The 20,650-nt window shown below is 35.9% G+C and overlaps 1 protein-coding gene across 7 annotated transcripts in view; it reads left to right on the forward strand.

Annotated features, from left to right (window-relative positions):
• CEPT1 (choline/ethanolamine phosphotransferase 1) overlaps window positions 1-17,055 on the forward strand; it is a 46,877-nt gene extending 29,822 nt beyond the window's left edge. For 6 of the 7 annotated variants that reach the window (XR_005195572.1, XM_017499339.2, XM_017499338.2 and 3 more), the window contains 5 exons: window positions 6,719-6,803; window positions 14,263-14,394; window positions 14,874-15,032; window positions 15,527-15,652; window positions 16,252-17,055. Coding sequence is in view for 6 of the 7 variants with exons in the window: in XM_017499339.2 (XP_017354828.1) it covers window positions 6,719-6,803; window positions 14,263-14,394; window positions 14,874-15,032; window positions 15,527-15,652; window positions 16,252-16,371 (622 nt within the window). In the remaining variant the exon portion in view is untranslated. The remainder of the gene's footprint in view (window positions 1-6,718; window positions 6,804-14,262; window positions 14,395-14,873; window positions 15,033-15,526; window positions 15,653-16,251) is intronic. The other variant, XM_017499340.1, reaches the window with a different exon arrangement.
• The last annotated feature ends 3,595 nt before the right edge of the window (window positions 17,056-20,650 follow it).

Raw genomic sequence — 20,650 nt, forward strand, 5'->3', positions numbered from 1 at the left:
AATTGAGACCTGGTCTCACTCTGTTACCCAGGCAGGGGTGCAGTGGCACAGTCATAGCTCACTGCTGCCTTGAAGCACTCTTCCTACCTCACCTTTCTGAGTAGACAGGATTACAGGTGCACTGTCACACCTGGCTAATTTTTTAATTTTTTTGTATGTTGCCTAGGATGGTCTTGAACTCCTGGCCTCAAGCAGTATTGCCACCTCAGCCTTCCAAATACGGGAGCTACAGGCATGAGCCAGTGCATTCACCCTTCTTTTTCTTCTTACAACGCCAATTTTCACTTTATGACTTTTAAAAGCCATATTAGGAAATGTTTTTCCAGTAAGATATTCCAGAATCATTCACACTTTAGCATAAGAAAAAATAGAGCTTAGATTAAACTTATTTGGCAGTTCAGAAAATGTTGGGGAACTGTTCATATGAAAACCTGACAGATAATAATGCAAGGGTGCATTAGGTTTCCTACATTAGATCTCTTGTCCTGGAAAAAAAGAATTGTAAACATTTTAATATTGCTTCAATAATATAGAAATAGTTAATTCCTTGTTGGCCGAGTTCTTTCTGAGAAGTAAATTGCAGTGTTGTAAATCTAGTTATTCAGTGGCAGTAATGATGGCCTTGAGGACAAAGTCATAGTAAGGGATATTCTGCATCTTTTTTCAAAATAACTTTGAAATGTGGAGAATACAGGTGTCCCTCTGTATCTGTGGGGAATTGGTTCCAAAATCTCCTGCAAATACCAGAATCCAGGAATGCTCAAGTTACTGATATAAGATGATGTAGTATTTGTATATAAGTCATTCTATGTTATTTATACCTCACACAATGTAAGTGCCAAGTAAATAGTTGTTATACTGTAATGTTTAGGGAATAATGACAAGGAAAATGTCTGTACATGTTCAGTACAGACACAGCTTTTTTTAATTAATATTTTTGATTCGTGGTTGGTGTAATTCATGGATGCAGAACCTACAGATACAGAGGGCCAACTGACGTATATATTTAGCCCTCCTTTACCCTTATACTGTCTTCTGGTACTTTCTCCAAAGACCTGTAGCTTTATGCTCATTGTAGCTGTCTAGATTTATAATTTTTGGTAGCTCATTTTTTATTATTGTTGATTATATTCAGCAAAGGTCTATTCTACCAGTGTTCTTAATGAAATTAACAGTCTGAATATTGACTGTATCTACTTTCACCTTGTTTGTCTATGATAACAAAGTATCCTATATTTATAGATCCCTTTCTGTTAAAATATTTATGGAAACTAATGCATTTTAACATCATAAAAATATTTTCAAAATGTTTTCTCCATATATACTGTCTTTTCTTTTGCCAGTTGCTAACTTGCAGAGGTTTTCTTTTGCTTTTAATACTTATTGCTTAAACTGATTTGATAATTAAAATGAAATTTTTTTAATGAAGTTTGGAAAAAAAAAAAACTTCAGAAAGAATTATCCTAATGATTTGTTTCTAAATTAATTTGATTTATTAGCATGTAATCTATCCATAAGCTATTTCCTGTTGTATTCTAGCATTTTTTGTAAAAATGTATTAGAATACAGAAGCAACATCCTGAAATATGGAGACATCTTAGCATTAGCAAAGTTGAAAACTTAGGACATATGTTTGCCCCAGTGAGTTGATAGACTGAAAATTAAAAGAGTTTTAGCACTGCATAGGAACAACACTCTGATTTCTCTTCAAGGTTGTACCTCTTATTTTTTCTGTAACCTTGGAAAAGTCACTTGACCTTTCTAAATTTCCTTATCTACAAAATGGTGATATTTCCTACCACCGAGGGTAGTTGTGAAGATTAAAAGCGTTAAGAATGTAATATGCTTACTACAGTGCTAAGCATATAGTAAGTCTGTGTTACTGTTATATTAAGACCTGTGTTAACTGACTCCCAATAGTTGGCAAATTTTTTATTGTGCCAGTTAGAGAGAAAGAATAAGTTCATGATACCTTTATTTAACTCAAAGATTGTGAGAGGATTCTCCTTTCGGATCTTACTGTTTTCAAAGGTGATAAAGATAGACTGCCCCTTAAATTTGAGACCTATACTCTAGTTCTTTTTATAATAGAGGACTTGTTCTATTCTAGCCTTTGGCTATATTTTTCTCTTACTCAGAGTTATTCAATGGGCTTTTCCTTTTAGTCTTCTCAGAAAGTCTGAAGATCCATATAATCATTCATGTGGTAGGTAATATGTTTTTAGTAATTAAGCTTATTTTAAAAATAGACATGTCTTGTTGGCTGTTTTCCCAATCTATAACATTTGAATTAAAAATACTTCCAAGTTATTGCTCAGCTGTATGATTAATGTTATTTAACATTAAGCTTACTGTGTCCAGTTTGTCCCTTATCAAGGGTAGAAAGTAAAATATTCAAAGTCAGTGTATTGAATTTCTAGGCTAATCTTTATTTCAGTCCACCAATAGTTCACCCCACCTATGGTATTTCCAGTAGTGTCTATAATAAATGCCATGCTCTGGTTATCCATAAGTTACCTAGAGCTTCAGATCCATTTACAGATAATTACAAATCTGGAGCTAATAGCGGTCTAATCCTTGAGTAGGAATCTAGGTATCTTCAAATAGATGGCTTTTTTTAAACAAAATCCTTTTTAACAATAGCTCACAGGTCGAATTGTATAAATCGGGGATTCTTTGACATTGTGAATTTATCCCTACTGCATATTCTGTGTTAACTAATACAAACAATTGTGTTGCCAAATTACAACACAATTATATTTATTATTTATAGTTTAACAAAAATACTTATGTTTACAAAATAACTGCAGGTATCTCTTTGAAATGCATATGGCACATCTAGAAGAACAATAAATTAGATTGTTCCTGATTTTAGAGGGAAAAGACATTAAAAATTTGTGGGAAAGATGATTAATGTGCTTAGCTTTCACAGAATACCATTTAAATCTCTTCACATTCCTCAATTAAAACTGACTTCTGGAATTCAAACCAAATGCATTTGTCAGATATTTCTCGGAACACTGATAAACAAAAATGGAAACTTTCAAAATAGAAAATTTTTCATAGTTAGTTAACTTACTTTGAAGTTGTTCTACTCCTTTTGAAAAGCTATTTTGTACTTCTGGTGTAAAAACTGCCTTGATCAGGGAGTTTCCTAAGCTTTTTGTAGTGAAGAAGACCTCAGGTAGTCACTCCGACTAAAGAGATACTCTGTTCCCTTGTTTAAAAGTTTAAATTATTCATATTCATTTGGTACACTTTATCTCTTTTAATCAGTAAACCATTCCGGTGTTGTAAGGAATGATTGGCCTAATTTATTATGGGCGTTGAAGGTTATTTTGACCTCAGACTGTCAGATTTGTAGCTTCCCCATCAGATGAATGGTTTGCTTATTATTTATTTTTTTGTGACAGCCATCAGAACAGTGTTTGTTTCTGGCTTGTCATAGTAATTTAAGTGTGTCGTGATGAGAATATTTATTATGGGTTATCCCCAGTAATTAGAATTCTTTTTTGTCTTTTGACAACCTGTATTAAAGTAGAAATGGGAAATTATTATTATCATCATTATTATTATTATTTTGAGACTGAGGTTTGTTCTTGTTGCCCAGGCTGGAGTGCAATGGCACAATCTTGGCTCACCACAGCTTCCACCTCCCGAGTTTAAGTGATTCTCCTGCCTCAGCTTTCCAAGTAGCTGGGATTACATGCATGTGCCACCACGCCCAGCCAATTTTGTATTTTTACTAGAGGTGGTGTTTCTTCATGTTGGTCAGTCTGGTCTCGAACTCCCAACCTCAGGTGATCCACCTGCGTTGGCCTCCCAAAGTGCTAGGAGGTATGAGCCACCGCGCCTGGCCAGGAAATTACTTTAAAACAGCACCAGTTAAGATGTTCATATACCTTTATAGGTATAGAAAATTGTGGTTGATACCATTTAATTTTCTCCCTCTATAATTTTAAGCTGTAGAAATCTAATGCTACACGTAAGAGATTTGTTTTCCCATATGTTTTGTTAAAAAAGTCACTGGTGTTTGATTGTTCTTTGACCACATACCCCATGTGTCTTAAAGGGTTTTCTGGTTTCTTTTTTTGTTATTTTTTTCTTGGTATGTTAGCAGTGGTCAGTTTCTTAGTTTTGGTTTTGAGGAATAGTCCCAACACTTGAGAATATTACCACTGATGATTCTCCATTTTTAAAATAGTAATAACAATAAAAAGGAAGTGATTACAGACATGCCAAATTCCTGCCTTTATATAATATTCTGTCCTCTAAATAACTGTGTGTTTCCTGTATGGCCTAAAAGATTAAAATGAGCCTCTTTCTAGTATTGTTAGTGTAAATTGAGCTCATACTGAGAGACTTCTTAGTGGAAAGGTGGAAGAATGGATTGTCATGTAACTAGCTCTCTTCTAAACAGAATCATATACTCTTGTTTATCATTTCTGCCACCTGTCCCTCTTAGCTGGCTTTAGTTCCCATCCCTGGGAATGACTTTGCACTGCATGCACCCTTTTCACTGACAGTCAAGAGTAGAACCACACTTCCAGGAGTGATGATAGGCAGTTCTCATGATTCAGAGCAGAAGATTCTCGTCCTGGTGTTCAGAGTATTCTTCTAAATCAGATAAGCAAATAAGAAAATATATTCTTAACTAACTACCAACTGGTAAGTAAGTTTTCCCTGGCCCTCTCTTCATAACAGTAAGGCATTAGAATGGTTAAGAAAATTCTGTCTTTGAAAGTTTCAAATGGCTATTCTATAAAAGTTGCCCTAAGAATCCCAATTTGAGACTTCGTAAAGATCTTTCATGTTTCCTATTCTCTTTTATATTCATCCATGGTACAAAGATTAATTGCATGAGGTTCCCTCCATTTTTATTTTGTAATTTTATACTTCTGGCCCTTCCCCTTCCAAAAGGCTACTTCATATATCCAGCAAAATGTTCTAAGATGTCTACCCTCCTCCACCCAAGACAGAATCGATCATCTTTGATACCTACCTGCTTAGTCTCCTGAATCTGCTACTGTGTGTAATTCCCCTTATTGGCAACACCACTCACCAGGTCAGCTCTACAGATTATTTTTAGCCTAATTCAGTCCATTTTTTAAAATTAATGTGTATATCAAGATAACTACATCACTATATGTTTGCAGCTAAATAAGCTTCTGTTTAAAAAACATTCTTGGGCAAACAAAGACCCGCGTTTTTTAGTTGCAAGAGACTAGTTTCAACCCAGTTATTTATCACAGCATGACAGCTTATGTATCTTAAACTCACATTACAGATTATCTGCTTTATATATTTTTAGAAATGGGGGCTCTGTTCTGGGAATTGAATCCCTTTGCTGTTATCTACTTTTCTTAGACTAACTACTTTTAATAGATAAATTACTCATGTTGTTGAAAAACTAGCATTATAGAAAAATATACAGCGAAAAGTCTCCTCATTCTTATCTCCTAGCTCCCTAGTTCCCATACCGTACTCCTCAATAGGTACCCCTTATTCTTAGTTTGTAATGTATCCTTCCAGAAATTTGTTATGCAGTTATTGGCAAAAATAAAAGTGGAATATTATTTGTCTCTTTTTTACACAAAAAAATAGCGTCTGTGCACATTCTGCAACTTTTTTTCACTTACTATATCTTTGCTACTTTTATATCAGTATATAGAGAGCTGCCCTACTCCTTTTAAAAGCTGCAAGAATTCTATTTTATGGAAGTACCATAATTTATGTAACTACTCCCTCTGAGGGAATTTTTTTAAATTATGCTATTATAAATCTGTAGTGAATAATCTTGTACAAACGTCACTTTGTGCAAGCATATCTGTAGGGTAAGTTCTCAACATTAGAAAGCATTTGAATCCAATAATCTAAGAATGATAATCACAAAATTGTAGAAAGTGCTAACTGACGAAGGAAAGAAAAACCAGCGTACATTTTGCTTCTCGATCTTTTTGCCCGTGTTCTTTTTTTCACACTTTCAGGCTTCTAATTTCTGCTGCCCTGTTTTTGCATGAGGTTTGTCTCTTCTTGACTGCAAAATTATTTTCAGTAATTCCAAAGCTAATTCTTGGCTGCTTTCAGTATCTTCTTTGCAGAAGTCTTAGAGTAGTTAACCTAGTAAGAATAAGAATTTGAGAATTGGATGAGATTTTTTTTTCACACCTATACAATGGCAGACATTAAATGAATATATCTAAAGAGCAGTAAGTTTTACAAGGTCTCAGTTGTTTATGTTACTTTAGTTAAAGCTCACCATTTATTTCATCTGATACTACAAAGCACTTATTTCAAGATTTCATATTTTATAGCAGTGCAATGTAATTCTCTGCTTCATACTCAAAATTTAGTACCTCCTCAATTTTTCTTTTCTTTTTTTTTTTTTTTTTTTTTTTTTTGGTAAGTTTTTTTTTTTTTTTTTTTTGGTGGGAAAGGTTAACCTATGGTTTCAAGCCAACTTCAGTGAGTCAGAAATTTCCTTTGGAAAGGAGGGGTTTTTATTGCTCTTTGAAATTCATCAAACTAAATTGAAAGGCTTTGGATTTTATATGATTTTGCTCATAACAAATTTTTGACACCTCCTTTTCCCCTTTCCTCAATATTTGAGATTTTTTTTTCTATTGTGCATGATAGAGGAATGCTGCTAAGCTTGCAAGTGATTAACTTAAAATTGCTGTGAGTAATTCTGCTCTTTTGGCTTTTTGTACCTAATCAGAATTGATGTGACTGAAGTGCAAATCTTCATAATAATCATGCATTTGCTGGCAGTGATTGGAGGACCACCTTTTTGGCAATCTATGGTAACTTTGTTCACATTATATATCCCATGTAATGCATGTTCTCTTTTGCTTGTGTTTTCTAATATGGGATAATCCAGTTAAAGGGTAATGTGTGCAATTCTTTTATTTTTTCTGAACACGAAAAGTCATAGCAGTGTTAGAACCCAACTTATCTTTAGAGCATCGTATATTTTACTACTTGGAGTTAAGTGGAACTTTAAAACTATTCCAGAGCTGTTATTTGTAAAGGCCATTGAGAATCTGAATTAGTATTGTCATCCCATTTTACAGATGAGGAAACAGCAGATAATATAACAAGTATCTGCTTGATACTCAAAATTTATTTTGACAAGATTAAATTAGACCTTTTATTCTGTTTCTTAACTACATGAGTCTACTAGTTTGTCTGTCATATACTTAAAACTGAATAACAAATATAAGATTGTAAATTAACTCTGGCTCCAAAACAGGATAATGCCTGTTGAATGAAATCAGTGCCATGGGATTGTTTGAACAAGGTTGGACCTTGATTTCCAGGTCTACCTGAAATGTAGTCACTTCTACAAAAACAGATTCTTTTCCACAAACCTCTGAGGTAGGGAGTAAAATATGGGGGCCAAGAACACAAGCTCTGGAACCAGACTCTGCATTTGACCCAGGCTCCACTGCCAACTGTGTGAACTTAATGTGTCGTATAACTTTCTCTGGCTTAGTTTCCTCCTCTGTAAAATGAAGTCATTAATAGTACCTATCTAATAAAGTTATTTTGTGCATTAAATGAGTTAATATATTGTGTAAAGCACTTAGAATAGTGCCTATCAAGTAATAAGGACTCGATAAAAGTTGTTGCTGCTCTTACAGGTTTAATATATTCTTTCATATTTGGGTTGTCATAGTTTGTACTCCCCTGGTCATTAGTTAACTCTCAGTCACTACCATCACCCCTTCAAAATATAGTATTTATCATTCATTTGGTGAAATCTTACCTAAAAAATAATTTGCTAGGCCTAAATTAATGTAATTCTTAAAAATCAGATTAATTTTAAAGTATAGCCGGGCGCGGTGGCTCACGCCTGTAATCCCAGCACTTTGGGAGGCCGAGGCGGGTGGATCACGAGGTCAAGAGATCGAGACCATCCTGGTCAACACGGTGAAACCCTGTCTCTACTAAAAATACAAAAAATTAGCTGGGCATGGTGGCGCGTGCCTGTAATCCCAGCTACTCAGGAGGCTGAGGCAGGGGAATTGCCTGAGCCCAGGAGGCGGAGGTTGCGGTGAGCCGAGATCGCGCCATTGCACTCCAGCCTGGGTAACAAGAGCGAAACTCCGTCTCAAAAAAAAAAATAAAGTATAAGGGAAATTTACTGAGCAACATTTTCTCCTTACCTAACTCACTTTAGGATGGCAAATTAGGTACTTGAGGAAGTGTAATTGATACACTGCCCGAAGTATTTATTGCTAGAAATAAATTGTTAAGTATCTTTTTGTTGGGAAGGTGAGACTATGAGGGGCGAGGAGATGAAGGAATAAAAATAATCCACAGTCAGCTGGAAAAATTCTGAAACTATTCAGTATGTACATAATACCATTTATTTATATATCTTAGATTTCAATATAGAGGCCCTATTGCCTTTTGAGACTAATGTGTAGGAAATATGAAATTTATTACTTTTACTCTTCAGTAGATTAGGTTTTTTTTTAATAAAAATTTTCCCTCATAGGAAGGAAAAAATAGTTTTTGTTGTCCTGAAACCAGATCATAAAGCCCAAAGCTTATCCCGTTCCAACTTAAAGTTTTTATATCCCTTGACTACATTGATTATTATTTTTATAAGCCTTGTATACCAAAATTTTCCCCCCAAAATTATTTATAATATCTTGTACGTAAAGTTTCACTAGATCAATATCCAAAAAGCAGTATTTCTGGCTTGATTACTGGAAAACAAGTCGGTGTTTGGTTTATACAGGGTAAGTATCCCTTGTCTAAAATTCTTAGGACCAGTATTTCAGATTTCAGATGTTTTCAGATTTTACAATATTTGCATATACATAATGAGATATCTTGGTATCTTGAGATACCAAGTCCAAACATGAAATTTATTTTCATATACACCTTATACGCATTGCCTAAAGGTAATTTTATACAATATTTTAAATAAATTTCTGCATGAAACAAAGTTTGTATGTTTTGAACCATCAGAAAGCAAAAGCATTTCTATCTCAGGCACCCATGTGGATAATCTGTGGTTTGGCATCACTAACTCTGAATTTACATACTACTGTTCAACAATCATTTTCTAATACTTATTCACACATAGATATATTCAGCAAAAAAATAAGACATCTCATTAGTACAGTGAAGAGATAATGTGTTCAGGGTAGCGAAGTGGCACAGTAGCATCACCAGAATACCTGTGTGTTATCACTGTTAACCAAAAAATATCTGCAGGACTTTTTGACATTTTCAACAATATCTTTACACCACAAAGCAGAGAATAAGCAAAAAACAAAAACAAAATTAAAAAGCAGTAATGCACTTGGTTCTTGGCCCCATGTCAGGCGTTGTGGAGAACCTGTTGTTGTATTGTCCAGCCTGCACAATGCCATTTTATTAACCTTTGTGGATATACTTACGTGATAGGACATGGGTCTGTGCGAAAAAAAACAGATCACAGCTGAAGGGAGCTGGGAGGGTCATTTTTCCCTTGGAGATGCCGAATAAACTTTTGTGCACCTACCTTTTGACTTCGACCTGTCACATAAGATCAAATGTGGAATTTTCCACTTGTGGTGTCACATTGGCACTCAAGTTTTAGAATTTGTAACATTTTAGATTTCAGATTTTCAGATTAGGGATGCTCAACATGTGTGCCTAATTATTTTTTATAAATATGGAAATGCATAAAACATTGTAAATGAAGTTGTCTGTACACATTATACACATATCCTTATTTCTTAGATGATGCCTGATAGTAAATTGCTTCAAGTATAGTTTTTACCTTTTTCTATTAGGATTTACACATATAATCTACACATGTACATAGTCTACATAATTTTTTTCTTTTATAAAGATCAAATGTTTTGTTCTATTTTGTAATTAACGTAACCATCCTATTATCTGAGGAAGTCTCAGATTCACAACTGAAATGGAGTTCCTAGACCCAGTAACCTAGCAATCTAATTCCAGGATTAGTGAGCTTAGGTTTCATCAGGAAAACAGATTCTCCCCCTGTCCCTTCATCCTGTTGTTAGCACATTGGTCCCACTGTTAGCATCTTTAAACTAAAAGGGAACAACCTGACTTCTCTGGTACTGTATTTGGAGACTTAGTGAAATATTCTGTTTTTTTCTTTTTTATCAACTCCTAAAACAGATTCCCATAATTGACCTCAGATCGCTATATTGTTTTTTTCTTTTTACTTAGTATTATGGGTTGATTACCAAATATGCTGTTTTGAATCGCATTACATTAGTAAAGGAACAATTACTACATATTGAGCTCTCATTTACTTGTGTGCCAAATGGAGAAACGATATTTACCTAGGGCTCAGGTATGAAATTTACATCTCTTCTAAGATGGAGGCCATAAAATGGAAATTCCTTTCCAAATCCTCATTAAATTAAAAGGCTTTTACTGACATTTAGAAAGCAAGTTTATGGTCAGAATAAATAAAAACAGTGCAAATGTCTTCATTAAGGCTGATTCCAGAAGATCAGCTATTTTGTAAAGGTAAGTAATTTGCATCTATTACATATGGAGTACCTATTCTTTGCCAGTTTTTTTCCCCAAAGAGGTAAGTTTTTACCAAAGGTTATAGTTAATGTTGTTGTTGTTGTTGTTTTCCCTTTTCTTTCCAAAGGAAAGAAATTGTCTTCATGCCTAAAAGTCAGTGCTTGTTTTATACTTTGCAAGAAACAAAAAGCATATTTTTTGTTTGTTGCTTCCCCAAAAGACATTCCTTCTAGAATGTCTTGGAACTATCTTCTATCATATCACTCTTCAAAAAAAGAAAAAGAATATGTTCTTACTTTGGAAGAGACTTACATATAACCAACTCATGGTTATGTTTGATTCTTTTAAATGTGGTAATTGATCAAATTATATTAAGCCACAAGGGACTTTCTGGAATTCAGTTAAGGCAACTAGGTGAGTGTTACTACAGTTTCAGGATTCATTTGGTCAGACCAAAGACTATGTAGTATAAATTGATTATATCTTATTCTTGAACTATAAGACTTTAAAATGCCTTTACACTTAAATAAATCTGATATGTTCATTTTCCTTGGTGGACACTGTAATTATGTTAACACTTGCTGTATTTTGGTGGAATTCATTTACATTAAAATGATTGACAAACAGGTGTTCCCACATTCTTTGGAAGAAAGTGTCTAATCTCAAAATGATACTTTTTATTTCTGCTCTAATTTACAAAGCCTATAAGAACATTTTATCATGCTTATAAGAAAACTAGTCAAAGTTTACTAACTGATATTCTGCATTAATACAAACTGTTGAACCAAAACTTGACCATTGTAATATGGTAAAGATACTGATAATTTTAAGATTTTCTTTTTTTTAATCTCCAACCTTTTTAAAAGTGAATTATATTACATTGTTATTTGGATGCATACCTTTGTGGTATGAGTCTGGAGAGTTTTCTCCTGGCTATAGGACAGACACCATGACCCAAAGGAAATCTTACTCTTCCCAACTCTTGAAGACTATTGAAACTTCAAGCAGGCCTGACATAAAGATGTCTTTGGTATAGCTCTTTGGCTATTTCTAAAGCGCGGATGCACTTTGGCCACCTTTGATGAGTTCCAAGATGATGACAGAAAGAAAAAGGTTGGGAAAGACAGAATGTCCCCATCCTTTGTGACCTCGGGGAAAGACAGAATGTGCCACCCTCCTTGATCTTGAGTGTGGGATGAGAATGGCAACACTTTGTGTTTTTTTTATAAGTAGTGCCAATTTTTAAAGGATCACCTGGTGAGGCTCGGAATTCCTTTGACTCGAGCTTTCCCTTCACTTTGCCTCGTATTTTCTTGATAGATAACTTTCTTTTTCATTGCTAATGTGGGGGCAGGGTGTTACTTCATGTTCTCCCAAAGCAGAGTTCTACATGGAAAGTAAAAAAAAAAAAAGGGAGGAGATCTCAATCTTCATTCAACAAATGTGTATTGAACACCTACAGTAACCAGGGCCCTAGAGAGAATATAAAATCAGTTCAAACAAAATCCCATACTTAGGAGCTTATGTTTTGGTATATATAGCTAACATATATGACAGAAGTGATGAAAACCTTAAGAATCTGTGATACTTTGCTTCTAGGCCAATAGCTTGCTTCCTTACTTTGTTGTGATCCAAGCCATGTACTAATTTTTCTGGCTTTTCTAATGTTTGTGCTTATTATTCTTTCAAAAGGCAGCTGTTTTTATGATCCCAAAACAATTTCACCAAGGTATAAATATAGTTATGACTCTCATTCAGTTCATTTATGACATAGATGACTATTATACAAAGATGGTATTCATTTAGTACCCTGGCCCTAATACAGGGCTGCCCCTGTAATGGAGTAATGCTTTGCTTCTTTTGGAATCTGAGGAAAGTATAGTCTTTTCCCCTTTGCCAGAGTGATCCTTTGTCTCGAGTCAAAAGTCGGAGGGATGGTAAGAGAGGCTGAGAACCAGGAAACTAGCCACAGTATTGAGTTTCAGCCAGGTGCATCAGATTGAGAATATAATGTCCCTAGTTTATTGAACAAGAGCAGAAAAATATCTTGGAGTTCAAAGCAACCATGTTGTTGATTTTCTCCGTTATTGAAAACGAGTTTTGAACTTAGACTGTAGGGGTTGGAGATTTAGGGATAGAGGATGACCATTTAGGATACTCCATAAAGTTTAGGACTTGACTTTTAGGTTGACCTATTTAATTTTATAAAATTTAATACTGCTACAGTACAACTTAAACTTGAATATTTTATTTTAATTTTTGTAGAGCTGCATTTTTGCAAGAGGTAATAGAATTATGCAAACAAAGTGAGCTCTTGAGAGTTTTGAAGAAATGAAATATGAAACATTACGATTTAGATCTACTAATCTTACTGAGGTTTTCTATATACAAAAAAGTAGGAAATGCCACATTTGCTATTTGATTTTCAAAGTGTAGACAGGTGACAGCCCTACAAAGTATAAATAGCCCTAATATAAAATGTTTTTATTGCGGCTGGGCATGGTGGCTCACACCTGTAATCCCAGCACTTTGGGAGGCTGAGGCCAGTGGATCACTTGAGGTCAAGAGTTGGCCAACATGGTGAAACCCCATGCCTACTAAAAATACAAAAGTTAGCCAGGTATGGTGGCAGGCGCCTATAATCCCAGCTACTCAGGAGGCCGAGGCAGGAGAATCACTTGAACCCGGGAGGTGGAGGTTGCAGTAAATGAGGATTACACCACTGTACTTCAGCCTGGGCAACAGAGCAAGACTATCTCAATTAAAAAAAAAAAAAAGTTTTCATTGTAAGAACTCATGGCTTATTAAACCATTGGGGGCTTTTGGAATCTTGCTTCTATTACTAGACTACATCATTTATTTTACTGTTGCTTTCTGTTCAATCCATATTGGACAAATATTGAGACCAAAAAAGCTAAGGGAGGGGTGAAAAAAAAAGAGACTCTTAAATTATTTTTAAAATTCAGTACAAGTATATTTCATTTTAAATGATGGATATTGTATTTGCAAGATTAAATGCATAATATCAATCCACTCTCTCTCCCATACTTCAGGTAAATAAATCCGCATTTTCAGTATGCTTTATGAATATATTATTCACTTTTCTGAAAAGTACATTTAAATGTTAAAATTTTGGATGCACAATAGTAGAATCTGTTTGAATGTACTTGACCTGTTTTTTCTCCTGCATATGAATGCCTTCTTAGTTGCCCTCTGCTTTTACTACCTGCTTGTATCCTAACAATTTGGAGTTGGGAACTCTTCTGAATATAAATTTTCTATTCTCTACACTCTGCAGATTTGTATATCTAGTTGCAACATTTCTATTATGCTTGATACTTCCTCATAACAATTATGAATGTTCTACAGATTTAGAGATAGAATTAAAAAACATATACAAAGAAAAAGGCAAGGTACCCTCCTTTTATTAAAAGGCCAGAAGACATCCTGGTTCACTGTTGGGAGACCACTGGGATGCATTAGGTGAATCTAACTTAGCTTGTAACACAAGTTAATAAAGTTGAATCAGTTTTTTTTAAGGTTGATGTCAGAAGTGAGATTAATTTCTAAATAGTCTCATGTCTTGAGACTTGCTGTATTGCTTATAATGAAAAGGAAACTTTTATTACTTTACATATTTCTTAAATAGGGAATGGAAAGTTTTGGGGAAAATGAATCAAATATTAGACTGTTTTCTTATTTTAGTTCGTATATGTTTTAATTGTTTTCTCTCTCTACCCATTAAAGATTCCAGTGCTGAATATTCAAATGAAAATTTTTCCTGCACTTTGTACTGTAGCAGGGACCATATTTTCCTGTACAAATTACTTCCGTGTAATCTTCACAGGTGGTGTTGGCAAAAATGGATCAACGATAGCAGTAAGTATGCATTAAGATTTTCAACACCGTTTACTCTAGGACTTGGTTTTGTTGTCACTTTGTTTTTTATTTCAAATGTATAACATCATTTAATTTAGAATTTATATTTAGCCTTTAAAGAAACTAATGTTCCAAACTTCAATTTTATATATACTTACCCACATTTATATGCTTATGTATGCATACTTTTATGCATACACAAACACACTTAATCACATGTTTTTTAAAGCATGAGCTGCTTTGTAAAAATAAGCCTGGTCTCTTAAGTGAACTCCTCAGTTTGTGCCTATTCAATTTATGCTGCTGCTTTTCATTAGCTCTTCTGGTTTGTGATTTATAGAAATTGCTATATGAAAGTAATTTGTGCCTGTCAGACATCATGAGGTTCCTGAAAGTTTGGGTTGAACTATTCTGCAGCAGATCCATGTAGTATGTGATGAGTACTGAATACTATTAACTCTTCTCTTCACTCTGTACAGGGAACAAGTGTCCTTTCACCTTTTCTCCATATTGGATCAGTGATTACATTAGCTGCAATGATCTACAAAAAATCCGCAGTTCAGCTTTTTGAAAAGCATCCCTGTCTTTATATACTGACATTTGGTTTTGTATCTGCTAAAATCACTAATAAGCTTGTGGTAAGCACCTGAGTTTTTATTTATTTTGTTTTTCACATTCATCTTATTCTGGTTTTATGGCCATAATTCTGTATCTTCCTAAATGGGTCTAGAGTTTGCTCTCCTCTAATCAGAATCTCTTGATATCAACATGGGAACTATTTTTACTGTTTCGTGAAGCTACAATTTGAAGTTACTGGAAGTTCTTGGAAAATGTACAATTTCTCACCCTTTTATACTGTTTAATTTGGTTGTTCAGTTTATCTACATTCTTCAGTCTCAATCTGGACACTCAAATTAAGGCTTCTTGTAAAAGTATCTTTTGTAGAGTTAGTTGACATGATATATCCCTTTCTTTCTCAGACACATTTCATGTTGTTGGGTTTTTAGTTTTGGCAATTCAACAGCTATTCCTAAATAATTACTGAAAGTTGATATCTGAGCACAATATAATTTACTATGTAGCTCACGATTGTTCTCATATGAATGCATACATTATTCTGTTTTATTCATAGGTTGCACACATGACGAAAAGTGAAATGCATTTGCATGACACAGCATTCATAGGTCCGGCACTTTTGTTTCTGGACCAGTATTTTAACAGCTTTATTGATGAATATATTGTACTTTGGATTGCCCTGGTAGGTATTGTACTATGTCTTATTTCATGGTTTGAGGGTTTGAAGTTTACTTGTTTTCTTATTTTGATGAGACAGTCATGATAGATAGATCATATAATTGTAATGATTTGGAATGTCAGAAATCCACATAAATGGAGCTATGTGAGAGTTCTGTAGCTTTATATTTGAGCCTTTTATTTTATTTTTGCATTAATCTTATTAGTCCTGCCTACATCAGGTGGGACTCATAAATTGCAAATTTCTGACTGAGTAAAAAAGCATGAATTGGCATACTACACCCTGTGGGCCCATAGCCTGTTTTGGTAAATACAGTTATTGAAACACAGCTATGGCCATCCATTTATATATTGTCTATGGCTGGTTTCGTGCTGCAGTGGCAGAGTTAAGCAACTGTGACAAACACAATACGGCCCACAAAGCTTACAATATTTGCCATCTGACCTCTAAGAAAGAGTTTGTGTGTGAAGGAAAAATTGTGAGGAAATTGAATTATTGTACAGAGTGGAAGGAGAATCTGCAAAGAGAACAGATTCAACCCCTCTTTACTTTCAGGAAACTTAGCCCAAACGAGTGCTGAGAATGTCTCTTTTTATTTCCAGGTTTTTTCTTTCTTTGATTTGATCCGCTACTGTGTCAGTGTTTGCAATCAGATTGCGTCTCACCTGCACATACATGTCTTCAGAATCAAGGTCTCTACAGCTCATCCTAATCATCATTAATGATGTAATTGGTATTATATAGGAACACCATGTTTTCTGCAGGAAAGAATCTGAACATATTAAGGAGAATGGGGGTGCATAAGAACAAATATAATTTATAATAATCAATGTTGTATAACTTTTATTCTTTATTATTGGTAACGCTCCCTAACTATCCTGTGTGAGAATGGGAATTTCAAATCCCATCCTGTAAATTGTATGTTGTCATGCAGGGTTTGGGCCAAGAAAGCATGGAGAAAACAATGCCATGTGATTGTAATTATCCTGGACTCAGAATAATAATATGATGGGGAGCTAGATCCCCGGTGGTGGAGAATTCTGATATTCACTATTTGCAGGCCAAAAGATGATTGCTTTATAATTTTAACAAATCATCTGTTAGTAACATCCTTGTTTAGTGTCTTCTCAAGTTTTCTTTACTAAGGAGTTCTGCTTGTGACACAGATACATCCCACTAGCTTATGAGGTGGAACCAGTAATAAAGACCTTGAATTTGGATTGAAAGGTTTCCTATCTCTACATTGTTGAGGAAGTCTTTTTTTTTTTTTTTTTTTTTTTTTTTTATTGGTCAATAAATGTTATCTCTCACAGGCTTGGGAAATCCTGTTAGCATGCAGAATAATGTGGTAACTTTGTCAATTTCCCATTTTATTTTTTTAAATAAATATATGATATGAAAGCCAATTTTTTCTCAGTTTTATTCAGTGGAAAGATAAACTAAGTTTTAATGTTTTTTTTTGAATTTAAGCAAACTTTATTTCTGTTCTTTAATAAATAAGAAAACTTGGTCCACTGCATTGTTGTGATATGTCTTGTGACCTTTCTATTTTGTAGAAACTTTAACTTTTTATTTTATTTATATATATATATATGTGTGTGTGTGTGTGTGTGCGCATATATATATATATATATATATAAAATTACATTTTAGGTTCTGGGGTATATGTAAAGAACATGCAGGATTGTTGCATAGGTACATACATGGCACTGTGGTTTGCTGCCTCCCTCGCCATCACCTATATCTGGCATTTCTCCCCATGTTATCCCTCCCCAACTCCCTACCCCAATTCTCTCTCCCTTAATCCCCCCGGCAACAGACCTCAGTGTGTGATGCTCCCCTCCCTGTGTTCATGTGTTCTCATTGTTCAACACCTGCCTATGAGTGAGAACATGCAGTGCTTGATTCTCTGTCCCTGTGTCAGTTTGCTGAGAATGATGGTTTCCAGGTTCATCCATGTCCCTACAAAGGACACGAACTCATCATTTTTTATGGCTGCATAGTATTCCATGGTGTATATGTGCCACATTTTCCCTGTCCAGTCTAACATCAATGGGCATTTGGGTTGGTTCCAAGTCTTTGCTACTGTAAACAGTGCTGCAATGTACCTACATGTGCATCTGTCCTTTTTTTTTTTTTATTGCATTTTAGGTTTTAGGGTACATGTGAAGGACATGGAAGATTGTTGCACAGGTACACACATGGCAGTGTGATTTGCTGGCTTCCTCCCCATCACCTATATCTGGCATTTCTCACCATGCCATCTCTCCCTAACTCCCCACTCCCCGCTGTCCCTCCCCTATTTTCCCCCAACAGACCCCAGTGTGTGATGCTCCCCTCCCTGTTTCCATGTGTTCTCATTGTTCATCTCCCACCTATGAGTTAGAACATGTGGTGTTTGATTTTCTGCTCATGTGTCCTTATAACAGAACGATTTATAATCCTTTGGATATATACCCAGTAATGGGATTGCTGGGTCAAATGGAATTTCTTTTTCTAGGTCTTCCACAATGGTTGAACTAGTTTACACTCCCAGCAACAGTGTAAAAGTGTTCCTATTTCTCCACATCCTCTCCAGCAGTTCTCATGTTGTCTCTTTTGATCAATTCACTTATATTCCTCTCTATGTTGTTTATTCTCGTTAGCATTTTGTCAAACCTTTTTTCAATTTTCTTAGTTTCTTTGCATTGGGTTAGAACATGATCTGTTAGCTCATAGAAGTTTGTTATTACCTACCTTCTGAAGCCTGTTTCTGTCAGCTCATCAGACTCATTCTCCAGCCTTGTTCCCTTCCTGGTGAGGAGTTGTGATCCCTTGGAGGAGGAAAGGTGTTCTGGTTTTGGGTATTTTCATCCTTTTTGTGCTGGTTTCTTCCCATCTTTGTGGATTTATCTACCTGTGGTTTTTGTGGTTGGTGATTTTCAGATGGGGTCTCTGAGTGGATGTCCTTTTTGTTGCTGATGAAGGTATCTCTTTCTGTTTCTTAGTTTTCTTTCTAACAGGCCCCCCTGCTGTAGGACTGCTGGAGGTCCACTCCAGACCCTGCTTGCCTGGGGATCACCTGCAGCGGCTGCAGAACAGTAAGGGTTGCTGCCTGTTTCTTCTTCTGTTATCTTTGTCTCAGAAGGATACCCATCAGATGTCAGCCTGAGCTCTCCTTTAAGAGGGGTCTCTTTGGTTATACAGGGGTCGGGGATCTGCTTGAGGAGATAGTCTGTCCCTTATAGGAGCTCAAGTGCTAAGCTGTGAGCTATGTTGGTCTGTTCAGAGCTGCTGGGCAGGTATGTTTAATTCTGCTACTGCAGAACTCATAACCACTTTTTTTCCCAGGTGCTCTGTCCCAGGAAGGTGGGGCTTTATTATAAGTTCCTGTCATTCTGCTGCCTTTTTTCAGGGATGCCCTGCTGAGTGAGGAGTTAGCCTAGTCACAGTCTGCCAACAGAGGTGTTGCTGAGCTACCATGGGCTCTGCCCAACTGCTGTGTGAACTTCCTGGCGGTTTTGTTTATAGGGATATAGTTGGAACTGCCTCAGTAATGGCAGACTGTCTCTGTAATGGCAGACTGCCTTGGTAGTGGTGGACTGCCTCAGTAATGGCGGATGCCCTTCCCCCACAGAGCTGGACCGTCCCGGGTCCAGCTATGCTTGCTGTGAAACTCTCAATCCAGAGTGTTTCAGACTGCTGGTCTTTGTGGGAGTGGGACCAGCCAAGCCAGATAGATCACCTGGCTCCATTTCAGCCCCTTTTTTTCCAGTTGAATGGGCGACTCTGTCTCCCAGGCGTTCCAGTCACCAGTTGAAATGGCGCCCGGAATTGTGTGAGTTTTAATGCGGGGACCCGCTACACTGACTGAAACAGCTGCACTGGAGACTCGTGGCCCTTTTCCATCTGGGAATCTCCTGGTCTGTGGGCAGTAAAATTTGTTTGGAAATGTGGTGATCACTCACCCTCTGTGTTTTCACTGGAAACTGCAATCCAGAGCTGTTCCTATTCAGCCATCTTGGATCCAGAACCAAAACTTTTAACTTTTAAAAGAAGAACTTTGTTCATCTTTCCTGTTAATGGGTTTTTAATGTTATAGTCTTCACTTACGTGATTTTGTCAGTCACTTAGAAATCTCAACCCCTTCCCCTAAATTTTCAGCAAGTGCCTGGGCCTCTCTACGTGTTCCCTTTGTACTCTCTTTTTCTGGCACTCTCCTTTTTTGGTATCTGGACTATAGTTTGAAATGGGAACCAGATATGTTTCCACTGTATACAGGTAATTCAGTTGCTTGAATAAGAGGGACACAGGAGAAAAGATTTAAACTATTGGCTAAAATGAGGTGTCTTATTATTGATTTTCATCTATATCCTGTTCCATAGTAGGAATAAACAGTGGCTACACCATCTTACATGGCAACCAGAGTGCTGCTTGCATGCACTTTTAATGATTCCATCAGGCCCATGTAGATTGGATTAGCAAGGAGAGGTAAACCTTTAATTCGTTGGCCAGACTATAGTGGGAAATGAAAGTCTGTCGTTACCTTTCCTTGCTAGCAATTGCTCTAGCATCTGATATAGAGAAATACATACGGGAAAATATTAGGGCAGATCAAACATTGAAAGCTAGGACAAAGCAGGACAGAGAAGGAAGGATGATTCTACTTGTTTGGCACAGTTACATCAGCTGTCTTACTGACACATCAGGTATTATCTATAGTGGAAATTGAGGACTGGAGAGGCTAAATGGCATGCCAGTGTCAGTTGCTATTTTTTCAGAACAAAAATTAGAATCCAAGTCTGAATGCTGGTGAAGTGTTCTCTCCTATACTATACTGGGCTTTAGTGGTCTAAAGCTGTAAAGCAAGATGTTGGGGGCTAATTGAAATGTGTGTATTCTCCCAGATTTTTTTCAGCATAGATGGAAGCTGAAAAGCACTCAGATATTTAGTGTGTGTATCCTTCATCCCTAAATACACCATTAGCATCAGATCAAGGGTACATTTGTAGTAAACCTCAG

This window comes from Cebus imitator, unplaced genomic scaffold, assembly GCF_001604975.1.
Source record: "Cebus imitator isolate Cc_AM_T3 unplaced genomic scaffold, Cebus_imitator-1.0 Scaffold256, whole genome shotgun sequence".
Taxonomy (NCBI): Eukaryota; Metazoa; Chordata; class Mammalia; order Primates; family Cebidae; genus Cebus; species Cebus imitator.